At 41.8% G+C, this 26,609-nt stretch overlaps 1 protein-coding gene across 2 annotated transcripts; it reads left to right on the forward strand.

The window, feature by feature from the left end:
- The first annotated feature begins 1,844 nt into the window (after window positions 1–1,844).
- LOC135552192 (zinc fingers and homeoboxes protein 2-like) lies at window positions 1,845–25,862 on the forward strand. Of its 2 annotated transcripts, XM_064983662.1 has the most exons (4): window positions 1,845–1,959; window positions 8,820–8,951; window positions 18,331–21,330; window positions 21,741–25,862. In XM_064983662.1, the coding sequence occupies exon 3, from the start codon at window positions 18,502–18,504 to the stop codon at window positions 21,325–21,327; it is 2,826 nt and encodes a 941-aa protein (XP_064839734.1). In that variant the 5' UTR covers window positions 1,845–1,959; window positions 8,820–8,951; window positions 18,331–18,501; the 3' UTR covers window positions 21,328–21,330; window positions 21,741–25,862. The 2 variants fall into 2 exon arrangements, with proteins under 2 accessions (XP_064839734.1, XP_064839735.1); XM_064983663.1 differs by lacking the exon at window positions 8,820–8,951.
- The last annotated feature ends 747 nt before the right edge of the window (window positions 25,863–26,609 follow it).

Genomic DNA, 26,609 nt, shown 5'->3' on the forward strand with positions numbered 1-26,609 from the left:
AATATTTTGTGTATGTCCAATGCATGAAATCCAAATAGAAATCCATTTAAATTACAGGTTGTAATGCAACAAAATAGGAAAAATGCCAAGGGGGATGAACACTTTTGCAAGGCACTGTAGATAAAATATTATTAATAGACCCTATACAGTGCATGCAATCATAAACATTAAACAGCGTGTGCGTGCGTGCGTGCGTGTGCTTTGGCGGGTATGCCCGGTGAGAGAGACCTTATTATGCAGACCATGTGGATCCTTGCATGGATATGAATAAACACAATATCAAAAGACTGATGATGCAACCGTACAGAAAATACACAGTGCAGTCAACCTGCTCCACGCACCAATAAATTGACAATGTTACTGTAAACAAGAAGGCAAATGATCACTTCAATAAACTTGATTAAGTGCTCAAACACACTAGCAGAGAACATACTCCTTCGCCTTACAATAACACTGATACTGTATTGTGTAGTGACATTTATAATTGGCATCCACTACATCAGTGGAGCTGAGGAAGAAGACGCCGGCCGAAGACAGCAGCAGAGGGGTGTATAAATAATGAATTCAAAGCTCATTTGTATGTAAATGTGCCCAGACACCATGGCGATCCAGTTTGGCCTCATGAATTATGCATGAGGAGAGCCAACCTGTGCTGCAGTGGAGTGCAAAGAACTTCTTCTCCCAATTTATCACACCTATTTCCCCCCTCTGTAATTCATCAGATCATAACAGAAAGAGTTAGAGGCCAACTCCCTGTGCTTCATCAAAAGTGTAGCCATCCACCTCTCTGCTTATTCAATGTCACCCCTGGTCTTAAGGTCACTGAATCCAGAAGAGTAGCCTAAGACTGACTGAAGGGGGTTTTGTCACATTCCTATTGTAGTATCAATGCCTAATCATCAGTGACAGTCAGCTACATACTCCTCTTCAATTTGTTTATATTAAAATATACATTTTAAGAGTTAAAATTGTATGATACGGTGGTATCCCTCTAGACTTGCCTGTGTGTACTGTATAAATGTATATGCATCTTGCTTGCTATTCTCCGTATGGACAGAAGATGTCGCTATCAATCACGTTTTGACTAGAGCTTGACAGTGGACACGTTGATGTTGCATTATTATGTTGAATTTGGTCATGTACATTAAGTTCACAGACAATATAAATTGCAAAATGATATTGTTGAAACACTGAGCTTTAGGCTGATGCCTTTCTCCCATCAAAGTAAATTTCCACTGATGACCATACCTGCCAATCAATTTTCCATATTGGGTCTATATATTTAATATAACATATCTCTAATGTGATTCATGTCCCATAATATTGTTAATGCTAGGTTTATAGTATTCATATTATGCCTAAATAGTCTCGTCTGCCTTATATTTATTTTGCTATATCTTATTTCAATGCATGGTAGTCTACATTATGAATTAACTGTTTTGGCAGTCTATACCCATAGAATCCACTCAGTAAAACATGATTCATGAAGATGTATTGGATATAACCAATCAATGGAGAAAATGACTTGAATTTATATTGTGTATTTCAGCGTAGATGTGACACTTTATTTCTTATGTAGGTTATGGTATACACACGAAGTTATTTGATATGTAGTATGGTCAATGTTTGAATATAATCCACTCACCAGAGGAATTCAGACATTTTGTTCAATTGTCTTCAATTGCCAAATGTATATTGCCATATCTAACTTTGAAATACATTTTCATGGCACTTGACTGAAACATATTTTTGGCGTCGTATGCAAATATATGCTGACGTAAAACATCATGTGGTTTTTGTCGTAGATCATGAACGACTACTTTTTTTTTTTTACTGTTGTCTTTAGGTTATGCCAGAATCTTTAGAATTACCAGCGGAATATGCGCGTTACCACCGACTACTTACAATTGGGAATTTTACTGCTAGCTTATCGTCCCAGCAACAAAAGGCTCTAGGCAGGTAAGAATGCTATATTAAACAGTTTTTCAACAATGGTGAAGAATATTGGCCAAATAAATTCCTCAAATGAAGTTATAAACGGTTTGGTAGCAAGCGAGACTAGCCGCTTGGTTTGCCCGGCTCGTGTGGTTATGCTAGCGACATCCCTTTCATCACTACTCGCGCGCTGTCACACTTGAATTAGAATCACCTTGCCATCAAATCATGCCAATAAAACCTTAAAAGTATAGTTTACCCTTTAATTACATACATTAACTTTTCGTTTAGGTAAATATTTAACCATTTAGAATTAAGTAAATGTTTTTAGTTTGACGTTTTTAACTTTTTTGTGCCCATTTGAAGTGGGCACCTTTTAATGTATTGGCGCTAGACATTTAGCTTGCCTTGTCACCTAGCTAGCTCGCGACCCAGCAGCTCACTTCTGAAGTTTGAAAACGTGCTAAACAAAGATTCGTGCTTCAACACTACTTCTGAACTGGTTAGCTTTATAATGTCTATGTTTACATAGTTAGCTAACTTGTTAAATAGTGCCATTATTTTAAGATTCGGCCTCCGTTTGTCAAGCTTGTTGACAAGTTCTGGGTTTATACTATAGTAGCTAGCTATAGGACAGTAATGTGAATCATCCTACATATTAGACAGCCTTCCTATTGTCACCAGCGAAACGTACAGTACCTAACGATGTTAATATTTTTTGATTCCTTAATTGTCACCGTGCATTCGTTAGTTATATGTATTGTGTAACAAGAGGCACAATTTGGATTAGGTAACTAGCTAACGTTATTTATCGCTAATTAGTTATTGTACATTTTACTTGCTGCTGTTATATAGCTCTGGTTTTATTTGTCTCGTAGCTGGTTGAAACTAGCTTGCTAGCAGCCTGGTTACAGCAGTTAGCCAGTCAGGCAGGCAGATGGGTTAAATGTGGTGACGCCTTCCGCGGTATGGATTGGTGGTGGCACACTGGCAGCGCGGGCTATGCTGCCCGGTGACAGCAGTGTGGTAAATTGCACCAGCAGTGGCGGACTAGGACAAGAATTCGGCCCTGGCATTTTATCCACACCAGCCTATATCACTGCGTCCAGCTTCAACCGGGGGAACACTACACAACTTTCTAAATCCTCCTATTGCTCAGCCTCGCACATTAAATGACTGTCTTTCCAGTAGTTTTTGTGTGTGTTGCCAACGTAGTGGTGCACACATTAAACGACGTGGCACAGAGATGGTCACACACTACAAGATTCTTCACTTGGTCATGAGGATTCTCGATACCATGCTTTCTCGTGAAAACAATGTGATAAGATTTAATGTAGCTACGAGCTGTGGCTCAAAGCAGCCTCGTGAACTTTGTCAGACATTCATGCTTGCCATACAGAGTTCAAATATCTAGCCAACATTTTGAATTGAATAACATAACTTGTGATCATCAGAGCTGGAACAATTTGACGCTTTGGTTAATAAAGGCAAGTACAAACGCATACTAGTAGTAGTCATCACTCCTGCTCAAGAGTCTACACATTCTGGGTGATGTGAAACATCTCACTGGCTTCCTCTGGCAAACTCTCATTGGCTGTTGCTGATCACCATTCTCAACGTGTCATTGCACATCTCACTCTACAAGAGCATTGCAGACTTTGTGCTGATAAAATCAATCATGTTTGAAAATATATTGATGTTCGGAACTTCTCAAAGATGAGTTTGGTAGCCCTCAGATTGCATCTTTGACCCACTCACATTAAGCGAGCGTCGGTGACAGACGCCCCAAGTAGGCAACGACATGGGGATTTTATCTCCGATCTCAAAAAGTTGTCTGGGAAGCTAGATCGTGGCCAAAATCTTGTAGTGTGCATCTGCCTTTAGACATGGGCAGTAGTGCTGACATAACATTGGCAGTACAGTACAGCTTTTTGCAACCGCTGCTATACCAGTGACCCGCAAGACATGGTCCTCCTCCTTAATTAAACATTTTGACCAGCTCATGTTTAAAACAAATACAAAATTCAAAAACACCACTGGAGCAGGCATGTGCACAGATACGGCTCAACCAGTGCTCAAGCACCTGCCTGTTTGCTTTCCTATGAGAAAGTGCCCTATCTGCTCAGTGGATTTTGTTAATTTTATACATTTTACTGAATAAAAATTATAAATGCATCATGGAAGAATTTCAATGATTTTACTGAGTTACAGTTCTTATAAGTAAATCAGTCAATTGAAATGCATTTATTAGGTTCTAATCTATGGATTTTACATGACTGGGACTACAGATATGTATCTGTTGGTCATACATACCTTTAAAAAAAAAGATGCAAAAAAACAAGTAGGGGCGTGGCTCAGAACCCGACAGTATCTGGTGTGACCACAATTTTCCACATGCAGCGCGACACGTTTCCTTTGCATAGAGTTGATCAGGCTGTTGATTGTGGCCTGTGGAATGTTGTCCCACTCATCTTCAATGGCTGTGCAAAGTTGCTGGATAGTGGCGGAAACTGGAACACGATGTTGTACACGTCTTCCCAGAGCATCCCAAACATGCTCAATGGGTGATATGTCTGGTGAGTATGCAGGCCATGGAAGAACAAGGACATTTTCAGCTTCCAGAAATTGTGTACAGATCCTTGCAACATGGGTCTGTGCATTATCATGCTGAAACATGATGTGATGGCAGCAGATGAATGGGCCACAGGATCTCATCCTCTCTGTGCATTCAAATTACCATCGATTAAAATGCAGTTTTGTTCGTTGTCTGTAGCTTATGCCTGCCTATACAATAACCCCAACACCACCATGGGGCACTCTGTTCACAATGGTTGTGAGGCCGGTTGGACCGTGGAGTTCAATGCCCACAGCTCATTGCACTTTACTTATTAGGTTTACTGTATGGGAAAGTTTAGCTGGAAATGGTTTACATGGTTTCTTATTTGCAAGTAAACAAAGCACTATGACATTGATCAACTATACTGAACAAAAATATAAACACAACATGTAAAGTGTTGGTCCCATGTTTCATGAGCTGCAATAAAAAATCCCAGAGATGTTCCATGCACACACAACGCATATTTCTCTTCAGATTTTGTGCACAAATGTGTTTACATCTCCGTTAGTGAACATTTCTCCTTTGCGAAGATAATCCATCCACCTGACAGTAGTATATCAAGAAGCTGATAAACAGCACAATCATTACACAGGTGCACCTTATGCTGGAGGACAATAAAAGGCCACTAAAATGTGCAGTTTTGTCATACAAATCCACAGATGTCTCAAGTTGAGGGAGTGTACAATTGGCATGCTGACTGCAGGAATGTCCACCAAAGCTGTTACCAGAGAATTTAATGTTAATTTCTCTACCATAAACCAACATTGTTTTTGAAAATGTGTCAGTATGTCCAACCAGCCTCACAACCGTATACCACATGTAACCACGCCAGCCTAGGACCTCCACATCCTGCTTCTTTACCTGTGGGGTTGTCTGAGACCAGTCACCCGGACAGCTGATGAAACGGTGTATTTCTGTAACAAAGCCCTTTTGTGGGGGAAAACTCATTCTGATTGGCTGGACCTGGCTCCCCAGTGGATTGCTTATGCCCTTATAGGCCTACCCATGGCTGCACCCATGCCTAGTCATGTGAAATCCATAGATTAGGTCCTAATAAATTTATTTCAGTTGACAGATTTCCTTGGTGAACTGTAACTCAGTAAAATCATTAATTGCTGCATGTTTATATTTTGTTTCAGTATAGATTCAGCCGCGGGACACTTTTCTTCTCCCCCCTCCTTGAGTGGATGGTCGGGGGGGCCGGAGCATAATTACAAGTAATTTGTTGACTGAAAATTGACCACAGAAAGCCCAAACAGATTTCATATTTCACTGAAACGTAATCATTTCAAACCTTGCTTACATTTGTTTATGATCACGTCTAAAATGAGTGGAAATATTTTAACATGTTTTACAAATTAAAATTAATTTCTTGCTGTTTTTATATTTATTTTTATGTCCTACAATGAAATCAGAAAATTCGGAGGGCTAGGTAAAACCACCTGCGGGCCAAATTGGGGATCCCTGCACTACAATGTCAGGCTCAGGACACTTTTATGTTGTATCTCTGTAAGCCCTGTCCCTTGTAGGACTTCTCAGTTTGCACTCACTAAAAATAGACTCAAAACTCCTATAGCCTGGGCCAGATATGGTGAGATTAGTGGCTAGTAGTAATCCTATATTATTGTTGTTGTAGTTTATTTTTTGTATCCTTAATTATGTAAGCCCAATGATAGATGGTGTTAATCGTTTTAAAATGTATATTATGTTGATCAATTAGTTACTTATTGGTTTTGAATTATTTAAGTATTGTCTAATATTCTTATCAGAAAAACAGATATTTGCATTTTGTATTCAGACTAGCCCTAAGCGAACATTTTTCTGCTCAATCTGGTACTACTCGATTTTTGGTTCAAGCTCAAAGAATTCATTAATTTGCATCTTATTTGAATTTCCTGCTTGCACAAGTATTGGTTAATGTGAGCTCTGGAGAGCTGCTTGGCAAGCATGCACTTGTGCAAGTCATGTGGTGCAAATACAATGTGCTCCGATTTGCCCCCCCCAACTGAGCATGTGCAAAGCTGGAAATCACAAGCCCAGTGCTCAAATTCTGCAGCTTGGTTTTTGCTCTCCTCCACTATGCCGGGCTTGCCTAATTGGATGTTAACACGCATAGCCTACTCCATTTTGCAATATGCAGCCCTGCAGACTAACAAGCAAGGTGTGGTAGACCTATCCTGTAAATACTTTATGACTAAGGCTAGTAGAATGTTCTGCATGCTGCATTAGATTAATATATTTAGTGCTCCAGTAAATGCATTTGCATTCAGTTGTCTCACTGAATCAAGTGGGTCTGTTTCTTCCCAGAGAGCTGCATGTGGGACCTAACTACTGTAGCCATGGAGGCTGTAGTGTAGAGCCATCTACTGCAGCTTCCCTAACATCATTCATTGCATAGTTACCTCTGTTTACACAAAAATTATCTGTCTGCTCACCCGCTTTGAATACCATAGTCGATTAATTGCCAGCACCAATTAAGATATGCTAAATATTTTTATTTCAGTGACTCCGAACACTTAAATGTAGGCCACATCTCTCAACAGCAGTTGGCTATCTAAAGCATTTTGTATTTCACATTATGATTCAGTGTAAGAGAAGAGAACCATAATCAACTACATTTGCCTCCAAAAACAGCTCTATTGCTTTAAGACTTCATTTGAGGGTCAGAAATGACATAAGCTTGGACACAGCCTTACACTGTTCTCCTCTTCAACTCTGCCTCCAACAGTGTCCTCAAAAGTAAACACATGGCGTAGGCGTAAAGTACTCCTTGGCTGAACCTTCACTTCAGGGTTGTCGATTCTGGCAAACAGGAGGGGCTGTCAGGACCATCATATTTATTGGTAGTTATCACAGGCCTAGCCTTGTGGAGAGAGTGCAGTGGTATTCATTCAATAATGGTAAATTTTGATTCTCCAAAAGAAAATGAATTTCATTGCAGCTACATTACCTTGAAAAGACCTACTTGTTTATCAATACATTGAGTGGTGAGTAGGAGGTAGTTCTGTGGCAACCACTTGCTGCGGTTCACATGTGGATGCTATGCTGTTGGTGACTAAGCAGTCGTTTCAGGTGGACCGATGATGTCACTTCTTTGGGCTTAAGCTCCCTTGAAAGCTGCGTTGTTGTGCTCTGTCTGTAGCAATGACCTCATCCTGAGGGGGAGCATCTCAGTGGCTCTCTGGTTGTACTGTATGGTCCACAGCCCCTCTTGTCATAAGTGCTGTATGTGGGGTGGATCATAGGCTGGGAAGATCCCAGTATCGCGAGACTAGTTATTATCATGGCAAGGAAACAAAACAAGAAGCGTATTTAACTTCTTTAGCAAAACTGTTGGAAACCATCATTATGTTGTCATCCAGAGTTACACATTTATTTTCCAAGCTATAGCGCACAATATTTTTTACATTCACAGGTTTTTAAAGGACCAAAGAATTTGGTCTGTTTCGTGTTATATATATATATATATATATATACATTGCAATACTGGTATTATCCCAGCCCTAGGTGGATGACTCCATTTTGTAAATGTCAAATCAAATTTTATTGTTCACATACACATGTTTAGCAGATGTTATTGCGAGTGTAGTGAAATGCTTGTGCTTCTAGTTCCCGACAGTGCAGCAATATCTAACAAGTAATATCTAACAATTTCACAACAAATACCTAATACACACATCTAAGTAAAGGAATGGAATAAGAATATATAAATATATGGATGAGCAATTTGAGCGGCATAGGCTAAGCGTGTTCGTGTTAAGACGTTATGTTTTTGTGTGCCATAGATATCCTGTAAAACATTTTTGGTATATTTTCTATAACATGCACTGTGTATTGTAATTTCGGGTTAGTTTGTTACATCTTCGAATAATCAGCTTGCTGCCTCGCTCCATTTTACACAGCTTCCATCTCGCTTTGGGCTGATTGTTATAAACTGGTCCTGGTTTTACCCCAGTCTTGCACACACTTTTTAAAGTAGCCTAACTGTATCGGCGATGAGCTTAATTCCTAACGGCGTTCATTGACAAGTTGTAATGTGATTAATTCTGATAAGTCAAGCGCAATGAAACGATACATCCCAGGTGGTGTTTGTCATTCAAATAACCTTCCAAAGCTGTCCGGCTCTTTCTTTCGGCACGTTTCCAAGGTAACAACCTTCAATTTTTCGGCAAACACAAAGCGGTGCAGTTTTCAGGGCCTTGGCAGGGCTCTGCCTCCGAGATACCCCCCCACCCCCCCTGCCACTGACATTCTTGTCTCGTCTCAGATTCCAGAGGAGACTACCCAGAGTGCCGCTGGACCGGAGACCAAAAAGGAGCTGGAGAGAGTGGAGGCGGAACTGGAGCAAGATAGGCAACCCCCCCCCCCAAGGGAAGCCCCACCCTACTGCGGAAGTGCAGTGAGTGCCCTTTCACAACGGGGCAACACTCGGGTGGGGGCGGGATGCTCAGGGGGGAAACCAGTACTACTCTACTGTTGTAATTGCTATGCTTGTTGAAATAGGCCCTTTAGACGCTGCTGCCTTTCGTTGACATCAGAGTTGCAAGTTTTCTATTTAAATTATCCTTAGAACATCCTTGGATGTGGTATGGGCAAAGACACGTTCACACTACGCAGCTTTAAACCCACTCAGCATACAGTAAATATCACAATAGATGGCTATAAATACAAACAAAGCAAACAGCTGCTCATCTTAAACATATTGAACATAATATATGCAACAATTCAGAAGTCAAATTTTCCATTCAGCAAACTCAACAGAATGCACAGCACAAAGCTGCATACGAGCTACTATTCCTAGCTAGCATAGTTAACGTTAGTTGGCTGATTTTAATCTTCTCAGTCATGCATCAAGTAGGGCAGGCTATTCTTTCAAATACAAAACTATCAATCTGCATTTTAACACAGGTAGTTACCATGGTAAACATTTCTCTGCATTTACATTTTAAACACGTCAGAACATTACTAGCCTAGCTAGCTAACTATGTACTGTTTTCCTTTTTTTGTCAATGAGAAAGTAACAGGCAGTTACTGCAATTAAAACTAGGCCTAAAAGCTTGATAAACAAGTCTCCAAATGTATGTTATTTCTGTTTTAGATATGAGCTGTTTTACTTGTCTGCTTCAAGAGACATTCTCTTTTCACACCACAAACACACTGTGGGGGATATGTGGTGCAGAAGTGTCCTAACCGACCTAGAGACCCAATAACCCCCTCTCGTTCAACTGGATTCCACTGGATTTCTGGATCAAAAGGGGCTAAGGTGGTGGGCGTGGTTGGCCCAGCTGAATTTGAGTACATTTTAGAGGCCCCCATCTTGGCGGTGTAGACATTCTTGAATTTAAGGCAATTTCCTGAAATTCTAAACGTTTGTCCATAGAGCTGAGAAAAATGTTAGCAGTTTAAGCTAATTTCCTTTAATTCTATGCATTTTACCTTTGCTAATGCTGTGTAATTTTGTTCAAACTTAATAACAAATCAAAACTGCCAAATTCATTGTTTTTGGAATTTTTGATTCTACCTGGCTGTCTAGATTTCTTTTGTGAATTTGTTGGTTCTCAAAGATGATATTATTACAAAATATGTAGTCCCATTATCTTTCTTACATACTTTATATCTGGTTTTAGTCATTTAGACTGAAGGTGCTTTTCCATCCTGAAAATGATTATTTATTTTTTTACACTGTTTGGTGGCCCGAAAAAACGCCAAGGCAGCCCACCCAAGGATTTTGATGGCAGAAAAATCCCTGTGATGGTTAGTCAGATGGTTCAACATGCAGCAAAGGGAACTTCAGTGTTACCAATATAATACTGTATATAGTAATTACCACACAATTCATTGTAGATGTGTCAGACTTTTTCAGAAGAACAAGCATACAAAATATAGTATGTAGTCTGTTTTTCCATCTAATAGAAGTAATGGTTTTTGGTACAGATAAGTGAATATTATGTTTGGCGCTCACTTGAAATTCCACTGTAATTAATGGGCCGCATAACAAATGACACTTTACAGTATTTATTTGAATGTTGGAGCGAGACCCATCTGGGGTGTTTATTTGTGCAACGATGCGTCACCATGGGTCATCACGCCACAGTGACAGTCTTTGATCCGTCTCACACTTCGCAATATTAGTTCTCCTTGACCTCCGCCGTTAAAGCGGTTCACCCAAGTAATGTCTCCTACCCGGCCAGGGCTAATAGAATAATTCATATTTGGCAGGAAAACAGATTTTTGGTGCATAGTTAGACTTGGGAACCATATCTTTCAACAGCTGACATGCCATCACGTTTTCCCTTTCAATTAATCCAAGTCCTGAGTCACCAGGTAAGTTGACTCTCGAATCACTGACAAGCAGCCACTGCTGCCTACTGCAACTGGAGTTACTGTGTGTACCCTTGATCAAGGCCACATTTAATAATTCATCAAGGGGGTGGGCATTTTTATGCCTTCCCACTCAAAGCGCCATAATAGACGGCTACGCAATACAAACATGAAGAATACCAACTTTAAAAGCCACGTAGGGAACTGTTAAATAAATAAATAATATATATTTGTTCATACTTGTGTACCACTTTTAATATTAAGTTGCACCCTCCCCCCCTTTTCCCTCAGAATAGCCTCATTTCGTCGGGGGATGGACTCTGTCAAGCGTTCCACAGGGATGCTGATCCATGTTGACTCCAATGCTTCCCACAGTTGTGTCAAGTTGTCTAGATGTCCTTTGGGTGGTGGATCATTTTTGATACACGGGAAATTGTTCAGCTTGAAAAACCCTGCTACGTTGTAGTTCTTGACACAAACCTGTGTGCCTGGCACCTACCATAACCCATTCAAAGGCACAAATCTTTTCTCTTGCCCATTCACCCTCTGAATGGCGCACACACACACGCAATCCATGTCTCAGTTGTATCAAGACTTAAAAATCCTTCTTCAACCTGTCTCCTCCCCTTCATCTACACTGATTTATTTGAAGTGACATCCATAAGGGATCATAGCTTTCACCTGGTCAGTCTGTCATGGAAAGAGCAGGCGTTCCTAATGTTTTGTACACAGTGTATATAAACATACCTGCAGTGAAGAATTTTTCCTTATCACTTTAACAAGATGACAAGCACACCTTGTTTATACTAAATGCTTTCCCCAATTGGTTCTGTGGCTTCATGTGATATATGTTGTGCTTCTCCTTGAGTCTCACCTGTGTGCTTATCCTGGGTACATGGGAGGCTTAATTCCGCTCTCCATACTTTGTTTGCCAGTGTTTAGCTATATTTTTAACTGCTCTCATAATTTACTTACGTCTGCTGTCTCATTTGTGCATGGACAGTGTTTGTGACTTGATCTCACATGTATCCTACATGCATACGCTGTTGGGTGGACATTATATTTTAAACAGACTAGTCTCTTTTAATTTGTCTAAAAAGATAAACATTTAGACCTGCCTGAATATTCTGTTGTCCCCATTTGAACTACTACGAGTTCTGATACCGTTTTGTTCCTTAGACCATGTGTCTGGCAAAAGATACGTATTTGCTGTCGAACAACAGCCGAAAACTCAGCCCACTCCTTCCCCCTTGTCTTCATCAGACCCCTTCTCGGCTCCCCCTCTCCCCCCCCAGACACCCCCTCGGATTCGTCAACGTTGCTTTGCCTCTAAACTCTCTGGGAAAGAAGCCATGGGAGTCTGCCGCTCTACTGGATCCAGTTCCTGCTGGACATCCCCACATGTAGAGAAGCAGCTGGCCACCACACAGTTATTCGGCACATACCCCTTCCAGCTCTCTCTCATACACACTCGTGCTCCTGTCCTTTACGTAGCCCTTTTCTCAGTCTGTTTACACATATACAAATGAATGGTTTCTCCCCCACAGTTTACAGCATCACACTTTAATGGGCTAATGTATTGTTTCATAACTTTTCATAAGCGAGCTCCAACGTTTTATTTTGAGTCGCTGGACGTTTTAGCCTTTCATCCACAGTTCAGTGGTCAGCAGAAAACCATTTCCTGCGTTTTTGCCATTGTTTAGAGTGACCACAAACCCTGCTTTACCACAATGTAAGGATCAATGGTTTCTTTGTCTGCAGGGGTGTAAGGAGGAAAGCATGGGGGGAGAAAAAAAAAACGTTTTCCAGATCGGAGCTTAAACAAGCAGCACAGGATGTGCAGCCAAACTATTTCCCTGCTTGGCTGGCGTTTTTGAAATAAATGTCTTTAATGTGTGGAGTTTGCAGACAAGATGGAGTCCTCTGTTCTCGGAGAACAGCAGTCCCTGTGGATGTCATGTGGTTTCGTCCCTTTTATTCACAGGTGGGCGGGACGGGATCCTGCCTAAACATACTTCTAATCCTTTGTCTGATCTTGTGTTTGTCTCCGTGGTTTAGTTTGTAGTTTATTTCAAAGACCAAGTTTAGAGATGTTTTCATGAACTAAGAGACAGTCAGACATTAGTTTGAGACATATTCGCAGGAGAATAAACGTGAATAATCATGCCGAAGGACAAGGAATAGGAATATTCATCACCAAATTATCGTTGGCCAAAAATTTGACCATTATACTCCGAACCAAAATCTATATGAATATCCTTCAAAAGTATGAACAAGACCCTCACATCTCTAAATTCAAACGGAGCGAAACAATTGCCATCAAAAGGTCTTGGAGGAGATTGAATCACTCTTATCTCCGGTTTGGCAGTTTCCATAGCAACCTGCCAGTCCCATGGCCGTCTGAGGAGAATTAAACCCCAGTAGCCTGGACCCAAATCTGCCATCAAAGTTTCAGGGGCATCAATCTGAGCGTAATGATTAAACGTTGTAAGAGATGTTTGGAATAGCCCTTACTCACTTTTTTATTTTATTACATCCTTACATAATAGTATGGAATGGCCTACACTATTTGTGTGGTCTACATTGTATGACTGCATTTGTTTTGTATAATTAGTTTTTTGTTGTATTTGACTCGTAGTGCTTTGGGTTTGTGGGAGTCTGTATATAATGTACAGTTTTACACTGTGTGAAGATATTAAACCCAACCTATGTTGCCAGAGACAACAGCACAGTGCATAACTTCCCCATGAGCTCTTCCCCTAGAAGGTAACTGTCTAACCACTTCAAATAGGCTACATTGACTTACGAAACTCCAAAGGGGGACTAATGCAATTACCTCTGTCTCCATGCAGAACTGATAAGGTATTAAAGGGTGGCCTGATGAGATTTAAATTAATTCTGTGCTCATTCAAATTCTTCTGTCTCATTGAGATGAGCTGCTCTGTTATTTGGGTTTAGTCTCCTCTCACTGGCGAAGCAGTTCTTAAAATGTTTAACCAAATAGAGCAAGATTTAGCCAATGAGCTTGTACTTAACATGCTTTTGAAATCAGACACATGCAACGTTTCCTCAGTGCAGTGCACTATTTGAGGACTTTGATATTGCATGTCAGTCAGTCACCACCTTTTGATATGGAAATGACTACACGGGAAAATAAAACATGATCCTTTCTAGAACTGCTTGTTTGGATTGCATGATGCTCACTGAGCTTTGAGGGCAACTTCTAACTAAGATCGATGTCTCTGAATGAACCTGTGTTCATTTGAGGACAAATTATGCCTTGTCTTTTAGGAAGTGCAGCCTAAATCGTTTTTGAATCTTTATCCTTACTGGTGTTGATAATCATAGTTTTATAGTAACTAGGAAGTTCCTTTTGTGTTACTAATTAGCCTACAGTCGATCACAAATGCCATTATCCACTTGTCAAATTTGTTTGAGCCCTACATGACATGCTCAGATTGACTCGGTCTGTCTTTTTTCTTGTTTTTCTCTCTCCCCTCTTACTTTCTCGCTGTCTGTCGTTTTCTTTGTTGTGATTGAGAGAGCTGACCGCGAGGCAGGGCTGCGTGTATGTGACTTAGTAGAGGCTGCCTCTGGGGTTTTACACAGTCTGCTCTGGCTGTACAGGACATTGATCATCCATGATGATGCATTGCGTTTGTTCTCTGAACTGGTACTGGAAGAGTTCAACGCACCATTTTAGAAATCTTCAGCGCTCGTCTTTTCCACGGTATAGATCCCTGAACATCCCTGGCATATGTCACTGTCAGCCTTCTTTAGAGGGAATTGTCTTGCCCGGATTTTAGGGGGAATTTTCTTGCCCTGATTTCAGGCAGTCAGTGTTGCCACCATTTATGAAGTGCGTTAATCGGCCAGTATACACAGATGAGGTTTAAGTCATATCCCAGGCAGTCTGGAGGCCGGCTTATGTCCCCCGTGGCAACTCTCAAAGTGCCAGTCAGCCAAAGGACACGAGACAGAATGGCTCATGCATGTTTGATCAGCCCAGCCCTGCCGCCTCCATGGAAAAGGCCTACCCAGGCGAGCGTCACGGATCAGCCAGAATGGATCGTCCCGACAGGGTTCGCGTAGGACCCTTGCCACACGCTGTTCGCTGTGGCTGGCCCCCAGCTCCGCTCGACCACAGCCCTCCTCGCCTAATTAGCACCTGTGAGAAGAAATCGTTAATATGCAGTGGTGAGGTAGCAGAAAGGCACCTCGCTGCCTTGGCTGTTGCCATAGTGACACCATGGCAATGAAGGCAGTCTAATTATTTTAGAATTTTTTTTTTTTTTTTTCATTTTTAATAAGGAGCCACTGAATCTATTTCATTTATGAGGGAGGACTGATATAATTATTTATTCATGTTTTAGTTCATAATTCAGTTCTGGGCAAAATGGGCATGACAATTCAAGTTTGGGTAGAATTGAGTGTACCCTTGATGAGGCTGGATAATATTTGTGAGGCAAGTGTGTGTTTGAACAATCTTCCATATTTATAAAAAAAATAATAATAATTGTGGCCATGCCATAGATTGTTGTTTAGGTAGAGGTGACGAGATGCCTGGCATGTTGCATTCTTAAGGTGCAAGACAACATAATCCCTTGCTGCCCAGCATATTGACAGACCTAGAGCTGAGGACACTGTTGCTGAGCTTTTTACAATTAACAATATTCCTTTTGATTACTGAATATCGGCCTAAATCTGTGAGTTCCGTTTTAAAAACATGGTGTGTTTTTTTTTCTGCGTCACATGAATAGTAAATACTGTATGCAAACTTGAGGAAGGCAGTCCTATGGTCTTGTCTTGGTGTGCCGTGCACCTTGAGGCACATTAACACTATGTAGCCTAATAACTGTTTCTGGCCCTGTGTGGATAATGAATGATCGATCAAAGCTTTTTGTCATGCGTCTTATGGTGCTACTGAAAACAAACTCAGCAACTTATTAACATGTGTAAATATTTGTATGAACATAAGATTCAACAACTGAGATATATAAACTGAACAAGTTTCACAGACTTGTGACTAACAGAAATGGAATAATGTGTCCCTGAACAAAGGGGGGGTTCACAATCAAAAGTAACAGTAACAGTATCTGGCTGCATTAAGTACTGCAGTGCATCTCCTCTTCATGGACTGCACCAGATTTGCCAGTTCTTGCTGTGAGATGTTACCCCAGTCTTCCACCAAGGCACCTGCAAGTTCCCGGACATTTCTTGGGGGAATGACCCTAGCCCTCACCCTCCGATCCAACAGGTCCCAGACGTGCTCAATTCGATTGAGATCCAGGCTCTTCGCTGGCCATGGCAGAACACTGACATTCCTGTCTTGCAGTAAATCCGCACAGAACGAGCAGTATGGCTGGTGGCATTGTCATGCTGGAGGGTCATGTCAGGATGAGCCTGCAGGAAGGGTACCGCATGAGGGAGGTGGATGTCTTCCATGTAATGCACAGCGTTGAGATTGCCTGCAATGACAACAAGCTCAGTCTGATGATGCTGTGACACACCGCCCCAGTCCATGACGGACCCTCCACCTCCAAATCGATCCCGCTCCAGAGTACAGGCCTCGGTGTAACGCTCATTACTTCAACGATAAACGCGAATATCACCCCTGGTGAGACAAAACTGCAACTTGTCAGTGAAGAGCACTTTTTGCCAGTCCTGTCTGGTCCAGCGACGGTTGGTTTGTGCCCGTAGACAACGTTGTTGAAGGTGATGTCTGGTGAGGACCTTCCTTATAACAGGCCTACAAGCCCTCAGTCCAGCCTCTCTCAGCCTATTGCGGACAGTCTGAGCACTGATGGAGGGATTGTGCGTTCCTGGTGTAACTTGGGCAGTTGTTGTTGCCATCCTGTACCTGTCCCGAAGGTGTGATGTTCGGATGTACCGATCCTGTGCAGGTGATGCTACACATGGTCTGCCACTGCAAGGACGATCAGCTGTCTGTCCTGTCTCCCTGTAGCGCGGTCTTAGGTGTCTCACAGTATGGACATTGCAGCTTATTGCCCTGGCCACATCTGCAGTCCTCATGCCTCTTTGCAGCATGCCTAAGGCACGTTCACGCTGATGAGCAGGGACCCTGGGCATCTTTCTTTTGGTGTTTTTCAGAGTCAGTAGAAAGTCCTCTTTAGTGTCCTAAGTTTTCATAACTGTGGCCTTAATTGCCTACCATCTGTAAGCTGTTAGTGTCTTAACGATCATTCCACAGGTGCATGTTCATTAATTGTTTGGTTATTTGAACAAGCATGGGAAACAATGTTTAAACCCTTTTCAATGAAGATCTGAAGTTGTTTGGATTTTTCAAATTATCTTCGAAAGACAGGGTCCTGGAAAACGGATGTTTCTTTTGCGGAGTTCATATGGTAGTTTTCCTACAGACAATAGTCATGCACCTTTCAGACTGGTGTTGAAAGTTCTAGGGATTTTGAGTTTAAGTTCAGAGTATTTCATTCTAGATGTAAAGTTTGTCAGACTGACCTTAGGTGGGCAATTGATAAAAGCATACTGACACGGCATCATAATTAAACTTTTGTCTATTAACCTGAACAAAAAAAATTAGAGGCAATTAGTTCAGCTTGTTGGTAATTAAATGTAATTGTACTGTAGGCCTAATTGTTTTAATAATGTAGTAAGTGTAGGCTAACTTGGGTAGGACCATTGCATGGAGCCTAGAAGTTTAATTATTAAAACAATAAAGCGAAAAGTGATAGTTTTGTTTAAAGACTTAAAATGGCTCATACACTAAGATTTGTAATACTGTCATTATTAGATAAATAGGTTATCATGTGTCTTAGATTTTCTCTCCCTTCCTCCCCCCATCACAACGGTCTCACTCAGGCCATGGCCTAGTTTATCTTCTGCTTTGTGCTCACATTGGCGTACATGTTACACTTCAGAATGCCTGAATCTGAGACTCTTTCAGCACTCAAAAACTTCTCCACTTTTGAGTTTGTATGAATGTCAGTCTGGCTTCTTTGAAGTTAAACTTTGTACTGAAAGTCACACCTCAGTACTGCATTTTAGGCCCACTCTCTGTAGATATTGAATTATATGTTGAATTTATAGACCTACTGTTTTTCCAGATTAGGTGGTACAGCTATAGTTTTACAAAAGGTAAAATAAAAGGCGATGTCAGTTAAAGGGCCAATCTGTAGTTGCTCCATACATTTTTGGACTTTAATGATATATTCTTCAAGAATCAATGGGTACATCATTTAGAAATGCCTCTTGAACTTAGTTTAACTGTCACACTCCATGATAACCCAAAATATAAGCTTGTTTTACTCCATTGTTTGTAAACAAACACTATAGCCTCAACATGTTTAAATGGATGGCCAATCCTTGCATCCATAGCTCTGTCTGAGTTTGAGTGGTTACATTTCTCCAGCCCCATCCCTCAGCTTTTTTTTCAACTGCCCCTTTTAACATTTCCTATTTTCCCCTTTTTATTCCAGGTGAATGCCATCTGTGATGAACTCTCATGAAGCCGCACACGGGAGCTGACGTCCACAGTCCGCAGGAGACACCACTGCAGACCCAGGACAGTAGAGGAGCAGGGTCTTCTTCAAACACTGGAGACTTACCCTCCCCCTGACCCAAATAACATCCCACATCAGTCACCAGCAATGTCCAGTCGCAGGAAATCCTCCACCCCCTGCATGATCCGGGTTAGTGACATAATAGAGCAGGATGACTCTGAAGAAATGGAAGTGTCCACTGCCAATGTGACCAACAATGGTTCTTCAGAGTCTGTGGAAAATCAATACCATACACTACAAGACACTATAGAAGATCTAGGAAGTGAGATTGAAACAAAAGTTGCGGTGGAAGCTGATCCTATGCCCCAACTGAGGCAGCATGGAAGTTATGAGTGCAAATACTGTCCTTTCTCCACCCAGAAACTCAACGACTTCAAAGAGCACGTAGACTCCAGTCACCCCAATGTCATACTCAACCCCCTCTATCTGTGTGCCGTGTGCAACTTCAGCACCAAAAAGTTTGACTCTCTTACAGACCACAATGAGACCCAACACCCTGGAGAGACCAACTTCAAGTTCAAGAGGGTAAAAATAAATAACCAGACTATCTTGGAGCAGACAATCGAAGGCAAGACCAATTCAGTTTTCTGCAATACTGTAGACGGACAAGGCGTTGTCACTTTTCCACCGAGCAAACCAATTACGGTGAATATCGGAAAGCCAAACATGGACAACATACAGTCCCTCTACCAAGGGAATGATTTGGAAAAGAGGTTGGAAAACTTTATTCCAAAAGATCAAATCACAGCTGTGAACATAAACGGCACAATAATCATCCCTGAACCAACAATCATTCAAGGGCACTCGTATGTAATGCCATTGCTTCAAAGACCACCCAACTTCTGTTCTGTACCAACAATTGCTGTTCCTCTGAATTCCACCAAATATAATCCTTCACTGGACAATAACACAACCCTAATGACATCTTTTAACAAATTCCCTTACCCAACCCATGCTGAGCTGTCCTGGCTAACTGCTGCGTCCAAGCACCCAGAGGAGCAAATAAAGGTGTGGTTCACTACCCAACGGCTAAAGCAAGGCATCACCTGGTCACCAGAGGAAGTCGAGGAAGCCAGGAAGAAAATGTTTAATGGCTCCATCCCACCCATACATCAGACCTTCACCGTTCTGCCTACCCCAATTTCTCAGCCTGCCAAAGCCACCCAGCCCCTTATTCAGACTAGCTTTGGGCAGTCTAATCTAGTACTGACAAGTATTGCTAATGGATCAACCATGACCTGTGCTCCTGTTGCAGTGACTGTAGCCAGTTTTGTGCAACCTCTCAAGCGACCCCTGACAACTCCTTCATTCGCCCCAGAATTAAAGCGCCCCATGGCGGCCCCTGCAGAAGACCCAAAGGAGAAGATACTAATGGCCCCACCTCCAGTTCCACAAAAAGAGAGACTTCCCATGGCCCCACCTCCAGTGCCCCCAGAATTAAAGAGATCTGTAGCATTTCCTATTATCGCCTCGGAGATGAAAAGGTCCTTGGCAGCACCTCTCATGGTTTCTAAAGGAAAACTGCCCTTGGCCACTCCACTTGTGAACCCCAAAAACAAGCTGCCAATGGCACCTTCTCCAGTCTTCCCTAAGATGAAGAGACCTATTGTCACCCCTCAATTCAAGAGTTACATGCTGCCTCCTCCTTCATTAGTTTCCAAAGACAAACTTCCAATCACCCACTCTCTATTGGCTTCAGACTTAAAGTTACCAATCTCACCCACTCTCATTGCCCCTCAAGTGAGGAGGCCAACAATAATCCAGTCAGTGTGGACTCCCCTCAAGGGCCCGTTCCAACTCCCTAGCTTTTACCAAGACAGCAAGAAAACAAAAACGCAAATAACAGAGATGAAGGCCAGATATGTCAGAGGACGTCTCTCAGAGGACAAAGTGCTCACCCCTCTTGGGGAAGCCAATGGTGTCTCTCGTGGGGATGCAAAGTGGGTTCATGACCAAGGGCCTCATGCACAGAACGGCATTCTACAGTTGTACAACGAGCTAGCATCGAAACCAGAACAGCAACAATCAGTTCAGACTCAATTTCCACTCTTGGAGAGAATGAAAGGGAAGACTTCTGAGCAGTTGAAGATTCTAGAAGAGAACTTCCAGAGAAACAGCTCTCCAACATACAATGACGTTGACAATCTAGTGACTGCAACCCAACTGTCGCGGGAGGAAATTGACAGCTGGTTTTTAGAGCGCCGGGCGCTGCGTGACAACCTTGAACAAGCTCTTCTAAACTCCATGGGCTCAAAGAGACTCAACGTTGATAAGCGGCAGCAGCAACACGGACCGCTGAATGGTGTGCGCAAGCAAGGTGGCCATCCAAGAAGCTCTCCCTTTGCCATCATTGCCCCCACCACCACTTGCTCAGTGCCTCTAGACAGCAAATCCTTGGCTCTTCTCAAGGATGTTTTTGCACAAACTCGGTGGCCTTCCCCTGAAGAATACAATCAGCTTGAGGCCCAGACAAGCCTGGCTCGCACAGAAATCGTCCGCTGGTTCAAGGACAGTAGGTCAGCACTGAAGAGTGGGACCTTGGAGTGGATGGAGTTTTTCCATAAACTGAACAGCAGTGGGCAAAATGGCGAGGGGGCGCTACTGAGCACAGAGAATGCTTTCAGCATAATCCAGCGCTACCAGGAAGTAAAGGCACCCAAGGTGGAGGATATTGGGAGGCTAACGAAGCATGCCAGTCTTAGCAGCCAGGAGATCAAGGAATGGTTTGCCAGCAAATTGAGACAAAACACATCTGATATCAGCCAGAATTGTGGCCAAAATGGTGGCTCTCGAGAGGGGTTCGGGAGCTGGATAGAGGAAACCAAGGGGATGGATGCACGCGTGGGTGCTAAGGAGCTGGTCACGGACAAAGACAGGATGATGGAGGATGCTTCTGGAAGGGTGACTGGATAAAGGGTAAGAAAGTGTATCAAACTTAATTTATTTGTTTTGTAGACATTTACATTTTAGTCATTTATCCAGAGCAACTTACAGGAGCAATTAAGGCTAAGTGCCTTGCTCAAGGGCACATTGATAGACTTATCACCTAGTCAGTTTGGGGATTTGAACCAGCAACATTTTGGTTACTGGCCTAACCTCTTAACCTCTGGGCTACCTGCTGCCACTAGAATAGGGCATGTTTTTCTTACTGTAGTAGCTGCATTTCACAACGTGTCCTAGTTACTAATGGGACCAAGGCACTGAGAGCCCTGACTGTTGGCAGTAGAATAGCATTTTAATCCCTTTTGGGAATTATCAGGGCTCTTGTGAAAGTGTTATGCCAATTGTATACAATGTAATAACAGGACCATTTTTCTTCCTTGTAGGTGAGAACCGTTGCCACTGTCAGTTGCACACAGGAGCTGAAAAGGAAAGAGTTTAATTATTGAATATTGTATTTTCTGAACAAATTATTTCTTGCTTGTTCCATCCCAGTTTGTGCCCAACATTTCCTCAAGGTTGAGTTAACTTTGTAGAACGTTTTCAAAAACATGGTGGTAATGTTGTGTGTGATTTAGGATGAGGTAGAAGGCACAGTGCACTGAATGTGTGCCTGAAGCACTGACCAGGTGGTGATCGTTGAGTGCCAAAGCTGGATTTGCTGTGTTATTACACTTTTAAAAAAAGGGTTCTTGTAAATATATTTTTTCTGTGTTGCTACAGATTTGTACAATTTTGGGGGAATTTTGTTACATTTTATAATGGGAGCAATTGCCCCTTTTTTTCGCTCCAGCGGATCTTAGTGGTCTGTCCTACATTTTGTAATGAAACACCATGAACCACTACAACCGTTGGCAATACTTCAGTCCGTTTTCCAATGCTGAACTTCCGTTCCCTCCTGTCAGGTGGACTTATATCAAATCAAACTATTTACGGTTCTGAAGTGCTATTGTACTCCCTGGACTCTAAGCCAACCTGCACTTTGGTAAGGAACATGCTTGTTTGACCAAGTGATGTTGTGGATCATTGTTAGAGAAAAGAAACGGTCAGTGGCAAAACCAGAAAGAAATAATCACATTGAAACAAATCCAGAATCATGCTGCCTGCCTGCATCATATTCTAATCTTTCTCTTTTGATTTATTTGTTGTCCTGCAAATGAACATACACATCTGTAATAGCCTTTATACCTACGTACATGTTGACTTAATAGAAGTAGTGCTAGTTCCATTCCGACATTTAGAAACAAACCAATACAAGCTCTTTATGTACCGCTTTAGTGTCATGGTCAAGACATAGTGCCTTCGAGAAAGTATTCAGACCCCTTGACATTTTCCACATTTTGTTACGTTACAGCCTTATTCTAAAATTGATTAAATAAATAAAACATTTCAGTAATCTGCACTAGAGGTCGACCGAGCATGATTTTTCAACGCCGATACCGATTATTGGAGGACCAAAAAAAGCCGATACCGATTATTCGGCCAATTTATTATTATTTATTTTTTTGTATTTTGTATTTTGTAATAATGACAATTACAACAATACTGAATGAATACTTATTTTAACTTAATATAATACATCAATAAAAATCCATTTAGCCTCAAATAAATAATGAAACATGTTCAATTTGGTTTAAATAATGCAAAAACAACGTGTTGGGGAAGAAAGTAAAAGTGCAATAGGTGCCATGTAAAAAAAAAACTAACGTTTAAGTTCTTTGCTCAGAACATGAGAACATATGAAAGCTGGTGGTTCCTTTTTAAAATGAGACTTAAATATTCCAAGGTAAGAGGTTTTAGGTTGTAGTTAATATAGTATTTATAGCACTAGTTCTCTCTATACCATTTGTATTTCATATACCTTTAACTATTGCATGTTCTTATAGGCACTTTAGTATTGCCAGTGTAACAGTATAGCTTCCGTCCCTCTCCTCGCCCCTACCTGGGCTCGAACCAGGAACACATCAACAACAGCCACCCTCGAAGCATCGTTACCCATCGCTCCACAAAATCCACGGCCCTTGCAGAGCAAAGGGAACAACTGCTCCAAGTCTCAGAGCGAGTGACGTTTGAAATGCTATTAGCGCACACCCCGCTAACTAGCTAGCCATTTCACATCGGTTACACCAGCCTAATCTCAGGAGTTGATAGGCTTGAAGTCATAAACAACTCAATGCTTGAAGCACAGCGAAGAGCTGCTGGCAAAACGCACGAAAGTGCTGTTTGAATGAATGCTTACGAGCCTGCTGCTGCCTACCACCGCTCAGTCAGACTTCTCTATCAAGTCATAGACTTAATTATAAGATAACACACAGAAAGACGAACCTTTTGGTCATTAATATGGTCGAATCAGGAAACTATCATTTTGAAAACAAAACGTTTATTTCAGTGAAATACGGAACAGTTCCAGATTTGATCTAACGGGTGGCATCCCTAAGTCTAAATATTGCTGTTACATTGTACAACCTTCAATGTTATGTCATAATTACGTAAACTTCTGGCATATTAGTTCGCAACGAGCCAGGCAGTCCAAACTGTTGCATATACCCTGACTGCATGCAATGAACGCAAGAGAAGTGAGACTATTTCACCTAGTTAATATTGCCTGCTAACCTGGATTTCTTTTAGCTAAATATGCAGGTTTAAAAATATATGCTTCTGTGTATTGATTTTAGGAATCACTCCTTGGTGTTTATGGTTAGGTACAGTCGTGCAACAATTGTGCTTTTTTTTCACAAATGTGCTTTTGTTAAATCATCCCCCGTTTGGGCTATCTTTGTTAGGAAGAAATAGTCTTCACACAATTCGCAAACGAGCCAGGCGGCCCAAACTGCTGCATATACCCTGACTCTGTTGCAAGAGAAGTGACACAATTTACCTAGTTAAAATAATTCAAAGGTTGAAAAAAAAAAAATACTGCTTTCCGATTATGAAAACTTGAAATCGGCCCTAATTAATCGGCCATTCCAATTAATTGGTCGACCTATAATCTGCACACAGTACCCCATAATGGCAAAGTGAAAACAGGTTTTTAGAAATGTTTGCAAATGTATTAAAAAATAGAAAAACCTTATTTACTTAAGTACTCAGACCCTTTGCTATGAGACTCAAAATTGGGTGCATCCCGTTTCCGTTGGTCATCCTTGAGATGTTTCTACAACTTGATTCGAGTCCACCTGTGGTAAATTCAATTGATTGGACATGATTTGGAAAGAGACACACCGGTCTATATTAGGTCCTACAGTTCATAGTGCATGTCAGAGCAAAAACCAAGCCATGAGGTCGAAGGAATTGTCTGTAGAGTGCCGAGACAGGATCGTGTCGAGGCACAGATCTGGGGAAGGGTACCAAAACATTTCTGCAGCATTGAAGGTCTCCAAGAACACAGTGGCCTACATCATTCTTAAATGGAAGACGTTTTGAATCATCAAGACTCTTCCGAGAGCTGGCTGCCCGGCCAAACTGAGCAATCGGGAGAAGTGCCTTGGTCAGGAAGGTGACCAAGAACCCGATGGTCACTCTGAAAGAGCTCCAGAGTTCGTCTGTGGAGATGATTGTCCTTCTGGAAGGTTCTCCCATCTCTGCAGCACTCCACCAATCAGGCCTATATGGTAGAGGGGCCAGACGGAAGCCACTCCTCAGTAAAAGGCACATGACAGCCTGCTTGGAGTTTGCCAAAAGGCACCTAAAGACTCTCATACCATGACAATCAAGATTCTCTGGACTGATGAAACCAAGATTCAACACTGTGGCCTGAATGCCAAGAGTCACGTCTGTCGGAAACTTGGCACCATCCCTACGGTGATGCATGGTGTTGGCAGCATAATGCTTTGGATGTTTTTCAGTAGCAAAGACTGGGAGACTAGTCAGGATCAAGGCAAAGATGAACAGAGCAAAGTATTGAGAGATCCTTGATGAAAACATTCTCAGGACCTCCGACTAGGGTGTAGATTCAACTTCCAACATGACAACGCAAGAGTGTCTTCGGGACAAGTCTCTGAATGTCCTTGAGTGGTCCCGCCAGAGCCCGGACTTGAACCTGATCGAACATCTCTGCAGAGACCTAAAAATAGCTGCGCAGCAACACTCCCCATTCAACCTGGCAGAGCTTGAGAGGATCTGCAGAGAAGAATGAGAGAAACTCCCCAAATACAGGTGTGCCTAGCCTGTAGTGTCATACCCAAGAAGACTCGAGGCTGTAATCCCTGCCAAAGGTTTTCAACAAAGTACTGAGTAAAGGGTCTGAATACTTTATGTAAATATGATATTTCAGGTTTTTTAATTAGCAAAAATGTTCCTGTTTTTACATTCTCATTATGGGGTATTGTGTGTAGATTGGGGGGGGGGGGACTAATCCATTTTAGATTAAGGCTGTAACTTTACAAAATGTGGAAAGTCAAGGGGTCTGAATACTTTCCGAAGGCACTGTATAACAAGAAATACTCCACTTATACCAAGATCCTGCTTACTCTTTTCAAAAACCAGTTGTCTGCTGTAATCCAATAAAACAGAGCCTTTTTAAAGGTAACTCGCTGTGTTTACTCTTTATCCCATGTATGCGGCGTGTCATGAGGTAACTTAGATGCAACGTATTGTGAAGAAACCTTTCTGAGCTCAGGTAAACTTGGATCTTGAGCCAAATCCTGTGAATACTTTCTGCTGGACTACCAATCAAATTACCCTAGCCTTTCAGGGTAGCCTAGTGGTTAGAGCGTTGGACTAGTAATTGAAAGGTTGCAAGTTCAAATCCCGAGCTGACAAGGTACAAATTCTGCCCCTGAACAGGCAGTTAACCCACTGTTCCTAGGCCGTCATTGAAAATAAGAATTTGTTCTTAACTGACTTGCCTAGTAAAATAAAGGTATAAATAAAAATTAGTCCTGTCTGAAAACCATTATGTAACCATCTTATTTGTGTGGTTATAATTGGGAGAACCATTTGAATGTTGCCATCTTTCAATATAGCATACAACAGTTTGTGAGACAGCCAACAGTCTAATTTGTATGCAATTATCATGTGTAATTGTTTTATTGCATTTGTTTGGATTTTTCATTCAGATTTAATGTGGTCATTTCCAAACAATCATTGAACTGTGTAATGTTACAAGCTCCACCATGTAATGTTACCTTAACATACTGTGTGGATGAAGTAATTCATGCGTATTGGAAGTGTGCACTCTTTTTTTCGGATAGAACAAGCTTGTATAGGGTATATCAATTAGGATTTTTTTTTTTTAGGCCTTTACTCATATCCCA

The sequence above is a fragment of the Oncorhynchus masou genome, chromosome 13, assembly GCF_036934945.1.
Source record: "Oncorhynchus masou masou isolate Uvic2021 chromosome 13, UVic_Omas_1.1, whole genome shotgun sequence".
Taxonomy (NCBI): domain Eukaryota; kingdom Metazoa; phylum Chordata; class Actinopteri; order Salmoniformes; family Salmonidae; genus Oncorhynchus; species Oncorhynchus masou.